The 14452-nt window shown below is 35.0% G+C and overlaps 1 protein-coding gene across 1 annotated transcript in view; it reads right to left on the bottom strand.

The window, feature by feature from the left end:
- Positions 1–6568: 6568 nt before the first annotated feature.
- nhej1 (nonhomologous end-joining factor 1) overlaps positions 6569–14452 on the bottom strand; it is a 221590-nt gene continuing 213706 nt past the window's right edge. The window contains exons 6-8 of the mRNA XM_039756510.1: positions 11023–11167; positions 9599–9726; positions 6569–7158 (exon numbers count right to left, since the gene is read on the bottom strand). Coding sequence (XP_039612444.1) covers positions 7051–7158; positions 9599–9726; positions 11023–11167 — 381 coding nt within the window. The 3' untranslated portion in view covers positions 6569–7050. The remainder of the gene's footprint in view (positions 7159–9598; positions 9727–11022; positions 11168–14452) is intronic.

The following is a 14452-nucleotide window of genomic DNA, read 5'->3' as shown; positions in this document are numbered from 1 at the left end:
GTTTCAGCGTGTGTGACATCGTTTACAGCTCAACAGATTCTCCCATTTTTCCAAATTCCTTAAAAATCACAGTAGTAAAAACTGCTGTAAAAATGATCCAAAATGGATTTCTTATCTTTAATGTACTATTTAAAAAAAGTATTTCATTACTTGAATATATCTTTTATTCTGTATAGATACAAGTCAACTTTTAGATCTAATTACAACACAAAAACTGTTCTTGTGAAATTAGTTAATATTTTGTGCCTTAATGCTGATGGAAATAATGTTTCAGTTCTTGAGTTAGACTTGAGCACTGTGTTTGATACCACAGATCGCAATATTCTCTTTAGCAACTTTTAATAGCAGGTAAGACTTTCAGGTAGTGCGTTAAGTTGGTTTAAAACATACATATCAGGTTGGATAATCTTTGTAAGTCTTGTTGACTATACAACAGAAACACATGATATCACACTTGCTGTGCCTCAGGGATCTATACTAGGTCCTTTATTATTCTCACTCTATATGCTCCCCTTTGGCTAGATAATTTTTAAAATATAAAGTTATTCACAATATTTGGACAACATTCAGCTCAACATACAGCTCATGCCAGATGACTCCAGCTCTCAAACCCCTGATTCAGTATCGTGCTAACATTAAAACAGGGATGAAGCATAATTTCCTAAACAAAGGGAAAAAAATAAACTCTAAACTATTGGCAGCAGCAAAAAAAAAGTCAAAGATATTAGAATAAAACTTTAATCATTATGCTCTGAAAATTAAACCAGAAGTGCAGCATATATATGTCATTATACAGCCAGAAAAAAATTTAAGTCACATATTAGTCACCTTATAAACTTTAACCTTGTGAATATGGGACTTATGAACTGTATGTTGTAAAATATCTGCATCACAACTGGAATTATGGTCAAAAAGTGGCCTTTTCATGCTCATTTTCAAGGCAAAACAATCAGAACTTTAGGATAATGTATTAAATGTGGTGGTCTATAATTTTTGTATTTATCATGACGGATTATAATACAAAGTGGTTTTGTAAAGACTTTCAGAAGTTCAGTTGACTTTCTTAATATCACCTTTAGATAAAATGAAGCGGGCTGGTAATAGATATTTACTAACTATGATGACAAACCTGTATTGACAAATACTCTTGATTGAAGCAAGCAAGGGAAAATATTTTTGCAGCTCCTCTGGAATTAGCAGTACCAAGTTCTTCCTGTTGGATTTCAAAATGCACCAGCAACTTTTCTACATAATATGCCCAAACAGCTTAAGCCCCAGTTCATCTTTAGTGCAGCATACAACATCTATATAAAATGTTTATTTCATTTTAACAGAAGACCTTATGCTGGACACAGTAAAACAAACTAGTCTTCACAGTAACTCTCTCAAATCCCACTTTGATCTAAGTAAGTTAAATTACTTCAGTTATGCAGTTCGGAAAATATTAAAAGTTTAAGCTAACAAAGGTCTCATTATACTTTCAGTAGGATAATAATAGAATGACAATAGCAACTTGTAATAAACACAGGTTGAACTCTGTAGTGTGCTAAGAGCACAAGCTTGCTTCCTTTGGCTTTGGATCAGACCTGCACAATGCTCAGGAGGAACTTTGGACTATTCTTCATTATATAACAGCTTCTTCTCAGCCATATTTGTTAAGATGTGTGGTGTGAACAGCTCTCTCGAAGGCATTCCTTAGCATTAATACTGGGTATAACCAGTAGGGGGCACCACCGAGCCCCAAACCCAAAAATGTCTGACACAGTCAAGGGTTCAAATAATGGATTTTTTTTAATCCAACAAGCTCCAAAACAAAGAGAAACAGCCCAAAAACCATACAAACAAAGTTTTTCCTCTTCTATTGAGTGCTAACCACTGCCTCCTGACTTCTAGAGGTAGGTTATACTAGATCCAGAACAACTTCTGGTGACCCAGCATGATATGAGGATAATACTTCCTGCTTGTTTTGGAACCAGTGTAGTCCTCTTGTAACAGCACCCCCTTGTGGCACCGAAGAATCCCAACAAGGTTGCACTTCTGGACTCCAGTTCCCATGATTCCTGTGGGTATCCAAACTGGTACAGCTCCAGTGGACCACTGTCACCTAATGTGTGGGGGACAGAACTGCTCCTGGCCTCTGGCTTCTGATTGTCTACCCCTGGCACCTTGTATTTTAAACAGAAATCATGCAGTTGTCCAGTTGGGATGCCTGCCTGTCCTCTGTGTCACATACATACTCCCCCCAACTCAGCTGAGTCATGCCGGGTCCACCGCCAGTCCTGTGTGGGGTAAGTGCAACCAGCATGATTGGGAGTGCAGATTCACCTAAGCATGCGATCACTGTCAGGAGACAAAGAACAGCAGTTAACAAGTGTGGTCGGCTGTCAAGCCATCTTCGATTTATTTGTGGTTGTAGCACTTTCTATTTTGTTCTTAGCCCGTTTTCTGGCAGGCTGCTTCAATGGACATTGCCTTCAATAGTGCCCCTGCCCTAGGCACTCGAAACATTGACCTCCTGGTATTTCTGTGGGACTGATTTTCTTTTAAAGCAGAGGGGAAAACTTGGATTGTCAGTGACATACATAGACTTCATGGACTTCATGGGGGGGGATCAGGATTTATGACAAGAAAAAAGGACCCTTTCCCATCGGTGTGGCCTTTGCTAAAGCATATCAAGGTTTTTAAATGAGATCCCCTTTAATTTTTGGAGCAAGCACTACTCGGTTCCCATCAAATAAATCTAGGACCTCTTCACACTGCATCCATATTTCTTATCCACCCAGGCTTACGCCATCTGAACAGCTGCTTCTTTGATGCAAAGCTCATAAGTGGAGAATTTTTTTTTTTTTTTTTTTAACTTACATGGCATTTGTGTTGGAATGAGTGTATTTTGGTTCCCCTCAGCTTTGTCAGGGATGGTTTCACACTGCGTTCTTTTATTATGTACTATACAGTATCTGCTTACCTGTATAGCCGAGTCAACTCCCAGTAGTAATCCCATTTCCAGACACTGGAAATACCTTTCGACAGTTTCAAGAAGTGCCTTTGCGGTCTCCTTGATCCCTTTTATGTCTGCTTTGAGGTACTTTAGTACAGATAGCAGTCTCTGTACTGGTTGCAACTGCACACTTCCAGCTCTCAAAGATCAACGTGGCTTTCGTGCAGAGTAGTGGTTTTCTGGGAGAAACTTAGGGAATTTTCATCTGTTGTGCTGGAGTCACATGGCATACGCTGATCCTGCACATGCTCGATTGGGCATACAATGGCCACCTGGGATAATGAGTCTGGAAGCCCTGAAAAAGGGTCAGTCTGGTCAGTTTTCCTTAATTTATCAATGGAATCGTGACACTTATCAAAAGATAATTTTAAGTTGAAAACTGAAATAAGGTTGAGGTACTGTTTTTTAAACTTTACCACAAATTCTTTGGGATTCTGAGACATTTGACAAGGCCACTTGTGAACATTCACCTTTTAGCTAAACAGTCACTTCAGTGTTGCTTTGCCATTGTTCTCTGGATCAGTTCCCTGCTAGGGTGTGCAGCTTAAGCAGGTGAAAACAAGATCTTTTCCAATAGTTAGTGGTACTGAAACTCCATCTCAAATGATTTGCCCAGATCTTGTTGAGGACAAGCACCACCAGTGCATAATGCTACCATCTTTATGTTGTAAGGACAACATTCCTTAGAGTACAGACAGGGATGGGTTTGCTCCCCAAATAAGATATTTTAGCTAATGAGGTCAGTTTTAGTGTAATCTGACCTAGAGTCCTTAGACGATTCCCTCTTGTGGCTTTCCAGTAAACTCCAGATGGGTTTTAAGATGCTTCTTTGTAATACCCTCCTATACTGATCTGTGTTAAAGCTCACTGATGCACATTTCACTCCACTTTCAGTTGGACTTTAAAGGTGATCACTGACTTCTAAGTAGCTACCCTCTGATATTTAGTTCTTGAGATGATAAGTTTTGACAGACATCGTTTTATAGGCAGAGTATGGGTGATGTGATGCACCGCTTCCATTACTTGATTAATAGGGCAATAATGTTCTGAATTAGAACCAAACTATTTTCTTATGTACACATTTTATCACTGTAACTCTGACTTCTTTAGCTTATTGTGTAGTTTTCATTTTCATAACATTCTTTCAAATTTATTATATAATAAATAATTCCTAAATAGACTAGAGTTTTTTTCCCAGATTATGTGACATTAATTTCAGTGGCATACACAGTGAAAGGTCAACAGTAAGGCTAGGATTTAAAATTTTTTGTTGACAAATAACTTTTGCTATAAAAAATGTCTTTTTTAACATACTTGACTTCAATAATAATACACAATGAAACAAAAAAATACGTATATATATATATATATATATATATATATATATATATAATTTGCTTAGCAGCTTTTTAAAAGTTTTACAGGATGTAAATACCTTTTCAAGAAAATAAAACAGTGAAATTTAGAGGTTCGAAAAGTGTTCATCCAAAATAAATTCACATCGTAGCATACAGTGGTGAGATGAAACGATCACACAGAAGGAAGGTTTCATAGAAGAAGTAAATCGGGTAAGAACAACAAACAACTCTTGACTAATGTTAGATTTTAGTGGTTTTATTTAGTGATGGCATTGCCCTTGCCACAGTGGCTGTCACTGCATCTCCAGAAGTCCACATTCAAGGTTTAGTTCCTGCATTCTCCCTAATTCTCAGGTGTCGCAAAATTTGTTTAATAGTGTGTGATTGTGCATTCTATTCATTGATGGTTGCTACCTATTTTAGGTGTTGGCTCTGGTATCCTATAACTCAAAGAAAGAACAGATTTAGAACATGGATGGATGAAGTTTATAAGTCATGACACAGCCTCTATCAGCAGTTGTAGGCTTAATGGGAAGATGGAGACGGGAACGAAATCTGCCACAGTCACATGAAAGTAATCGGAGATTGTTATATTTTTTTTTTCTGACAAACTAAATGAGAAGTGATGTGTGCTGGTATCAGTCCTATGTTTTCTCCAGTTGAGGTAATCTTTCTTACTATAATTACACAGAGCAAAACCAAGATGCTAAACAAAAACAGAAGAGATGCAAATAAACAAGCTCTTTTTCTTCCCTCTTTAAATGCATGATGGTTAACCAGAAACTGCCACCTAACAGCAGTATCTCCACCCTCTGTCTGACAATACTGGCAGCCAGCTGCTGCAAATTCAGACAAAGGCAGTGAGAAGAATTGCATCTTAATTATGGAAGCCTAAGGAAACTAACACATACTTTTTTATAGTGCTGAAAAGAAGGCAAAAAGTTATTAATTTAATTAAGCAATTAATTTATACAATTTATAATTTAGTTTTTTGGAAACAATTCACAAGACATTTACCTTGATTACAGATTAATGTCTGAGATAAATAAATAAACTGGAGAGCTAATTTTTTTAGAGCAGGCCTGCCTTGCACATGCCAAGTAAGGACCCATATGCAGATAAGAAGTCAAATTCTTAGATGGTAGCACATTGAGTTTAATGATTATGTATTTCTTGAATAATCAGACAAAACTACAAAGCCCCTATAACTCCAACACAATTCTGATAATACTTTTTTTGGTAGGGTTATGTTCATGAAATGACAAAGAGCACTAAAGATTTACCATGGACTAGGGTGATTTTCATGGAATGGCCAAAACATGGAAGGACAAGTCTAAATAGGGAGCACTGAGCATAGGCTATGCTGGATCTTTAATATAATTATGAGATGTGCAGCTGAAAAATTATTTCCCAGCAGGCCTCTACCTAACTATGGTGTACTATGGCCTGCACTGCTGTGTGGTTGGAAGCATGTCCCTCAATAAATGTCAGTCCTTTAATTTAAAGTATGTATTTTGTGAATATTAAGAATTCTAAAGGCTTTGATACATGTCCTGGTGTGTTTGCAATGATTAATGGCACACTTTGCTTGCAAGGCAGCATTTTAGCCTATTGTACCCTAATGGAATTGAGTGATAATCTGCAATCACTGCTGCTGTAATTGATTTCTTTACCTAATGATGATGATGATGATGATGATGACGGTTCGATTCACTGATTATGTACAGCTACTCAACAGCTTTATAAATAAGTCACTGACGTTTTCTTTATGTCATGGCCTTTTTAATTTACCGATACTGATTACTGGCACCTAAGCCAGTGCTCTTCACCTTTGCTATACAGAAATGAGATTCTCGTGCTTTGTACACCCTAGAAAAAGTAAATACTAGTAGACTTTATATAATGGTCATCTAAAGAGTTTTGTTGCTTTCATTTTTTATCAGCTACAAATCTCTTACATTTGTAAGAGATGCAAACAAAAAATGTCACAGTCCTTAGTTAACTTTATTTTCATTAACTCATATGTCATTTAGTACTAAAAATTCAAATGGAGAACTGATATTGTAGAACATTCTTGTACAATCACTGATTTGTAAAAATATTTTTTTCTACATTTATAAAATCCAAATATCATGGGTAATAAATTGTCTACAAATTACCAAATATGACAAATAGAAGGGAAAATCTTTTTTAAAAGAATGACAGCAATCAAATACACCCATAAGCTGATTTTAACTGGAAAAAAATCCAATTTTATGTAAAGCACATGTGAGAATGGTGAGAATTTGTGCCACATCAATCCATTTTCTATTTCTGTTGCCTTGATGCTGCACCTTTGGGTGGACATTCTAGGAACAACAGAGCCATCTGAGGTAAGTACTTTGAGATTAATGGAACAGTATGCAACTTTTCAGATAATGTGCACATTCAATTCTAATATAAAGCAATTTATTTTGTGTGTACTACTGCCATTCAGCAGAAGGGAAGGAGGAATGCAAGCCTTTCTTGAGTAAAAGTATAATTTATTGAATATTAAAAAATACCCTTGCCACTACACAAATTAAAAACAAATATTTAAAATAATTTGCAATTTATGTCCCAAATGAGTCTCTGAAGATTAAAACTCATAATTAATTGATAAAAATTTATGTCTAAAAACTGTGAATAAAAATGTGATCAGTCTGGAAATGCGGATTAGCGAAAAAGACCTTTGGCTGATTTCTTTTTAGGTCTTGCAGTAGGTTGACTTGAAGCCTGAGTGGCAGTTGCCATGGAAGAAACACCCATATTCCTGGTCATCTCCTGAAAATAAAAGGAAAAGGAACGTCCATCAGTATCTATTCCTCCCGATGGAGGAAGTAAGTAAATAAATTATTGTAACATGAACGGTCTGCATCCCAGCAGTTACAAGCACTGATACCCAAGTTGAATGTGAAGGTCTTCAAATGCAGGTATGAAAACACCAATCTTTTTTAGTTTATTTGTGTTGGAATATTGTTACAGAATATCATATTTTAATTTATTTACTTTCAAAATGCATCAGAGATCAAGGGGATTTTCAGAGGAGAACTTGATCGGAAAATATCACTATATGCAGATGATATAGTAATATATACAGCATATCAGACCCACAAAATACTGTGCTTGCAGCCCTAACTGCACAAGCAGAATTTCAAAACATATCTGGACTCAAAATTAATTTGAACAAAACTGTTCTTTTTCTAGTGAATTCTCTAGCAAACAACATTAGATTGGAAACTTTCCCTTTTATCATTGCAGATCAGATTAAATACCTAGGGGTAAGCATCACAAGTAAATATAAAGCTCTTTTTAAATAACTTTGCAGTCTGCTTGGAAAAACTTAAACAACCTGTGCATAGATGGTCCACCCTCCATCTTACTTTAGCAGGGAGAATTAACACAATCAAGATGAATCTCCTCCCTAAGCTTCAGGTTTCAAAACATCCCCATATACATTAACAAATCATTTTTTAAGAAATTAGATTCAATCATAATTGAATTTATTTGGAATTTTACATATTCACACATCCAAAGGGTGACCCTATAATGATCTAAATCAGAAGGTGGCATGGCTCTACCTAATTTTCAGTTTTATTACTGGGCAGCAAATATACAGACTATAAAATCCTGGACATTGACACAAGTTGATGAACACACATTAGCTTGGTCCACAAAAGAAATCAAATCCTGCAGTACTTCCTTATATTCCCTGATTTGCACATCAAGAAATACAAAGTATCATCAATATGCTAACAACCCAATTGTCCTTCATTCACTCAGAATATGGAACCAATGTAGGAAGCACTTCAAGTTACAGAATATTTTATCTGTCACCTCTTCAACTTACACAATTTTTAATGTTTGGAAAATGTATGGCATTAAATCATTTAGAGATCTGTACATAAATAATATATATATTATGTTTTTGCATCCTACGAACAATTATACTCCAAATTTAGCTTCTCATCAACACAATTTTTCCAAAATTTTTTCTCCAAATCAGAGACTTTGTTAAACGAAATCTGCCCAATTTTCCACACCTCCCACCTATTTCTATTCCAGAAGAAATGCTGATCAGTCTTGAAGATCCAGACAGCATTTCTATAATACAGGATGGCACATGAAAAAGTGGCTCCCTCCAATCAACCCCATGACGTTGCAAAGAGTGTACATGAAAATGCTGAAACGGGCACAGAGATGTATTGACACATAAGGTGATCACTTTCAGCATCTTTTGTAAATGTGAGTACCAAATTTGATCATTTTTCTCTTTACCACATAATGCAGTCGTCTCAATGGAGGCGGGCCACTTTTTTGTAGGCCACCCTATATATAAAACCATTTTATAGTCCCCTCCTTTTAAAGATCCCAGAGTACAGTGGGAAATGGATCTCTTACTCAACATTTCAGAGAATGAGTAGAAGGCAGCCATGCACAGAATTCGCTCTAGCTCCTTATGTGCAAGGCATTCAATTATTCAACTTAAAACCTTTTACTGAGCACATCTATCTCATTTAAAATTGTCTAAAATGTTTCCAGGGCAAGATTCAAACTGCGAATGTTGCAAACAAGCTCCAGCCTCACTAGGCCACATGTTTTGTGCCTGCACGAAATTAACATCTTTCTAGACCAAAATCTTTAAATACCTTTTAGACAGCCTTGGTGTCACAATCCCTCCTAACCTATTAACAGCTGTGTTTGGTGTACTCCCAGATGGCCTTAAAGTGGAGAAGGACAAACAAACTGTAATTGCCTTTACTACACTACACCTCTTTTGAGTCAATGGGTAACTGATATTATATACTATTTGAATTTGGGAAAAAAATCTAATTTTTACTTAGAGGATCTGTTCAAAACTTTTTTAAAACCTGGATGTAATCAATAACATTTTAGAATAAGCATTTATTTATAACTACTCTCAATGTTTTACTCTGGCTGTTGGCCTTCCTTTCTTTCTCATGGGTGGGGATTGAATTTAATTTAGTTTTATTAAGTTTTGATTTGATTGTATGGAAAGTTACATGCTTTAATAAATTCAATATAACAAGGGTAAAAAGTTTACATCTATTTTCTTTTGCCTCCTCCCGCATTTCAAGCGCTGTACACTCTCACAGTTTTTAAACTGATACACTAAACAATTTTTGGACATCTTTTTTAAAAAAGTCAAATATTTCTAGTCTTCTTATTTAAAAGAAGTCAGTGAAAAAACATTTTTAAAAACCTTTCTAGTGTCATTTTTCAAAGGTGACTGTGTTCTTCCTCCTTCTTCTTTGCACTTTTCTTCTGTAAAATGTTCAGATGGCGTCTTCTGGGCCTGTTCAGCTTGGGTGGAGATGCTTTTGGATACTTCTGAGACAACAAAAACAAAGGAAGTTTGGTAACTACCCAGAATTACAAAACTGCACCATTTTCAGTGGTACATTCTAGTCTGGTAGACTTGTTTCCGTATTCAGATATTAATTATAGTAAATTTTTATTTTCCTTCTTACCACATTTGTGATTTCATTTAAATGCAATTTTGTATACTAGTTAGTGCAGTGGCTAAAGCTGCTGCCTTAAAGCTTCATAAAATTAGATCTGAACCACTGTCTTTGTGTGTAGTTAGCATGTTGTATTGTATCATTGTATCAATGTGGATTTTTCTCTGGGTACTTTGGTTTTCTTCCAACAGGTTAAATGTAAACTTGAAAATGCCCAGATGTGAACGAGTATCCATATGGTTGATAGGCTCAGAAAACACTCCAGTCTACAAATGAACTCTGATGGGGTTTAAACAGCATTTACTCTTGTAGATGAATATATATAAGTTTTCAATGTTTTGTTAATATTTTTTTTTAAATTACTTGTTTCGTGTTATTACACTTATTTTGCTCTTGGTTGTACTTTTCTAGTTAAAAAAAACAGACAGGTTTAAAAAAAAAAAAAAAAAGTGTGCATTCAAGTCAATAAATAGACACATCGCTTCCATTCTACTTTGATTTAAAGCAAATATTTTAGAAGTCTTATTTAAAAATAAGACAATATTTTGGTATTAAACCAAATAAAAATAAAAGAACCGCCAAATACACTAATGTTTTTCAAGTATTGACATATTTCATCATAGTAAGTGACAGATGCGCAGTAGTTGCCCAGTGTGGTTATAAAGCAACATAGAGTTGCCAACCCACCCGGATTCTCCTGGATTCTTTACAATATAAAGTCAAATCTCCGGAAAACTCCTGAGAACAAGCCAGAAAGAAAACTTTTGGGAATTTTGAAAATAATTGTTTAATTGACTGTTTCCAAATACCCTGAAAGGGATATGGCACAGTAATGTGAAATTTCAATTAAAGGATAAAAGCTGCAGAGAATCTAAAGGCATATTTAAAGATTATTTTTATTCTTACATTTTTTAAAAATATTTTCAACCTGTCATGTATAATCATTTGACACCATTTTAAGCCTTCCTGCAGAAGGCTTCCTAACTGTACTATAAAATTCAAGAAACAGCAGAATCATTTTCAAAATGCTTCTGTTAAACAAAAATGAAAATCACAACCACAGTACATATTTTTTATTATTATTAATGCTGCATTATTGTATGTCTTTCCAAATCTTTCACTTACCAGTCATTCTATTGTTTTATTATTACTAAATAATACGTACCCTGGGAAACCTGAGTACTTGTGCCTTCATTGTCCTCATGCTTACGCTTCTGCCGAGACCCCATTGTTGTCACTGCTACATACAGCTCTTGAATTTCTCTGGTGAATCCTCTGCAGTCCTGAACAGCGCACATCTCAGGAAGTTTCTGATTTAAGAAAGACAGACAGACTGATTAGATAATTCTACTGATACTAGCCAGCTAATTGTGGTATAATTCATATTGTATCCTGATTGCACACTTTTCTTTTATTATTTTCTTTACTTTGTTCTTTTATTAGCCACATACCAATTTCTATGTTTATAATCAAAGTTAAAAGTTTTTATTTTTATTTTTTCATGTTATTGAAACTAAGGACTCTTTGAGTCAGGTGAGTAAGTAATTTATCAGTCTCCAAAAATGAAGTATAGAGTCTAAATAAAAACTTGCAGTAACTGCTTGGTTAAAAAAAATAAATAAACTTTTGAGCTAGCAGTAGCCTAACAATTTTTACTCTGACTGTAAGTTTGAAACTGCATTGTTCATTAATTTTGTTTATTCCCTACTTTTTTACCTGGTTCATTTTAACGGATTAAGTATTAAAGGAAAACAAATTCATTACACTGTTAACTAAACAGTGGGTGGCATGGTGACACAGTGATTAGTGCTGCTGCCTTGTAGATCCAGCCTCCAGCTATTACTGGCATTGAGTTTGCCAGTTTTCTCCATCTCCATATGGGTTTACTCTCATACAACCTCAGAGATGTACTGGGCAGATTAATCAAAGACTCTAAATTGTCCCCTATGTGATACACAAGCAATCCCTGCCACACTGTCCAGGACTGTTTTCATCACTGAGTACAGTACTATGGGAATAGGCTTTGGCACACTTCAACCCTGAACTGGATTAAGTAGGTGTGAGAAAGTTAAGTTACAACTTATTAAAAAAATAAACCAACATGAAGTACTTGATCTGTATCTTGAAATACATTTTTGAAGGAACAAAGATGTAAAGTTGAACGGAAAAACTAGATAAAAAAATGACTGGACTATACTTTATATGGAAATAATTAAAAGAAAAAGAGAACAAAAGTCAAGAGTTAAAAATGAATATTTTTGGAATTTTACACAAAAATTACTCTCTATAGGGCCATGCCAAAATGTATCAGACAGACTTTGTAAATTGTAAGAAGTCAATTAATTTGAACTGCTTGAATATATACTTGTGAGGAGAAACAAGATAAAACCCCCTGAGAACAGAGAGTGGGGGCTAACTATACATATGTGAACCCCTAAGGACTTGTTACCCAGGAAATGTGAGGCATTAGTACTACCTCCTCTGTTAAAGGAGACTAAATTCAATAAGAATCTTACTGGGCTTTACAGGCTGGATACATTTATAGAGTACATATGCTGTCTGTGCAGGACTTGAGATTATGTAACTGGGTCAGGGCTTATGTGAATAATATTCTAAATTCCCTTTCAGTCCCTGGAGAAACAGTTTTTTAATTTCTATAAACTGAAGATCTATTGAGTCTTAATTTCAAAAGACCCCTAGCCAGTTCACCAAGTGATTTCCACTAGCCGACCTTAAGGAAAGAAGTCTTGTTTTATCAAATGATGTTGTAGAAAACTGTTAGAGGGTTGAACTCACTAACTGAGCCTACTATGGCCAAGTGTAAAGTGAAACATGAAACAAGAAATATAGAATGTCGCTGTGATCTTGTTGTCAATCCAGTGGCTTGTTTTATCTTAACTCGTTTTACTTTTGGAAAAACAAAAATTGGAATGCTCTTCACGAGGAAAAATCTATTATTCATTTCAAAATGAACCTATTAATTTTTTACATTTAAGATTTTTCATTTAAAGATTTACCATTGTCGTTTCTTGTCCTAGTGTGTGGATATAAACACAGGAAACTTCAGTTTCTATATTACATCTTGCCTGAAGAAGGGGCCTGAGTTGCCTCGAAAGCTTGCATATTGTAATCTTTTTAGTTAGCCAATAAAAGGTGTCATTTTGCTTGGCTTTTCTCTAAACTTTTGTTAAAAACACATCTTTTCAATGAGTATTATTCATTGTCTTGTATGTAATTTCTACTGTCTTGTTAATGTGTTTATTGAATTGTAAAGTGTCCTTGAGTATATGAAAACAGCTACATAAATAAAACTTATTATTATTATTACTGTGAGTTCCATAGCAGATACTAAGCGTCACTCATTAAAGGAGTTCTAAAGCAAAGTCGGCAATCAAATAAATAATACACAAGAAGTATTTAAAAAGTAATGTATTCATTTTTAGTGCAGAACACAAAAGACTGAATAATTATTAACAAAGAACACTAGGTTTATCCCCTAGAGTCCCTGCTCATAATAGATAAATGTAAGAGGACTCCTTATTCTATACATGCAATTTATTTATTTATCTTGTCCATAAATAAAGAAGTTATTCTAGCAACTCAACATTTTTTTTCCACTAACACAAGCCATATTTTCTGAACCTACATGTTGAAATTGTAAAGAGGGGAGTTAGGCAAACACTACCACACTCTTGAACTTCTAACCCATCTGCTAGTGCGATGCAGTAGAAAGTGCAATGAGCACAGTTCACTCCTAAATATAAGGCAGCTTGAGCTGCGTAATGTAGAATGCCATCTAGTGGCTAAAAAGATCAAAGTGCTAAAAAAGAGTTGACTTGATTTGCATGCCTATTTAAGAAGGTTTCAATCTCTAAAACATTGTTGCATTGATTTAATAGCAAAAGTAAGTAGCAGAAGGCCAAAATTAAAAGACGTTATGAACAAATGGAGAAAATGTGGAAAATTAAAAACATGTAGAGCATGAAGAAACTGTGCACAATAAAACCATGTCAGGAATAACACAAAAGGCAGATTTAAAAATTTTCTTAAAAGCATATTAATACCTATACATCAAAATTACTAAGGATTGGTGTAATAGTAAAACTAATTAAACACATACCTAAAACTCATGAAAACTTAGTTCAGAATTTGTAATGACCTTCTCTTTGTGCAAGTCACCTTCTTACTGCATATTAATTTACTTAGACTCAGAATTGCAGGGTTGCTTTTCTGGAACACATTTTAGTCTTTTGCTAGTCCATCACTTTTGAACACAGCTCTGCAGTGGGCAATTTCAACATCTGAAGCTTTATGAATCTTAAAATTCCCCATCGGCATGACGTAGTGAGTAATTTAAAGAAACCAGCATTTGTAAAAGCTGAAGGATGGTCATGGCAGGGGATCTAAAAGTGTCCTTTAAAGGTCTGAAGTCATTTCTTGTTGATTTAGATTTATTTGGCATCATTTTAAACACTTTTGTAAGCAGTTAAGAATGCTAAACTGACCAGCTAAATATATATGGTTCAATGCATTGTCAGTTAATTGTAAACTAGAAATATTAGGCCAGAAATCCATAATGCTGGTTTGTTAATATT

The sequence above is a fragment of the Polypterus senegalus genome, chromosome 6 (genome assembly GCF_016835505.1).
Source record: "Polypterus senegalus isolate Bchr_013 chromosome 6, ASM1683550v1, whole genome shotgun sequence".
In the NCBI taxonomy this organism is placed as follows: domain Eukaryota; kingdom Metazoa; phylum Chordata; class Cladistia; order Polypteriformes; family Polypteridae; genus Polypterus; species Polypterus senegalus.
This window is presented reverse-complemented; position numbering and strand designations above follow the sequence as displayed.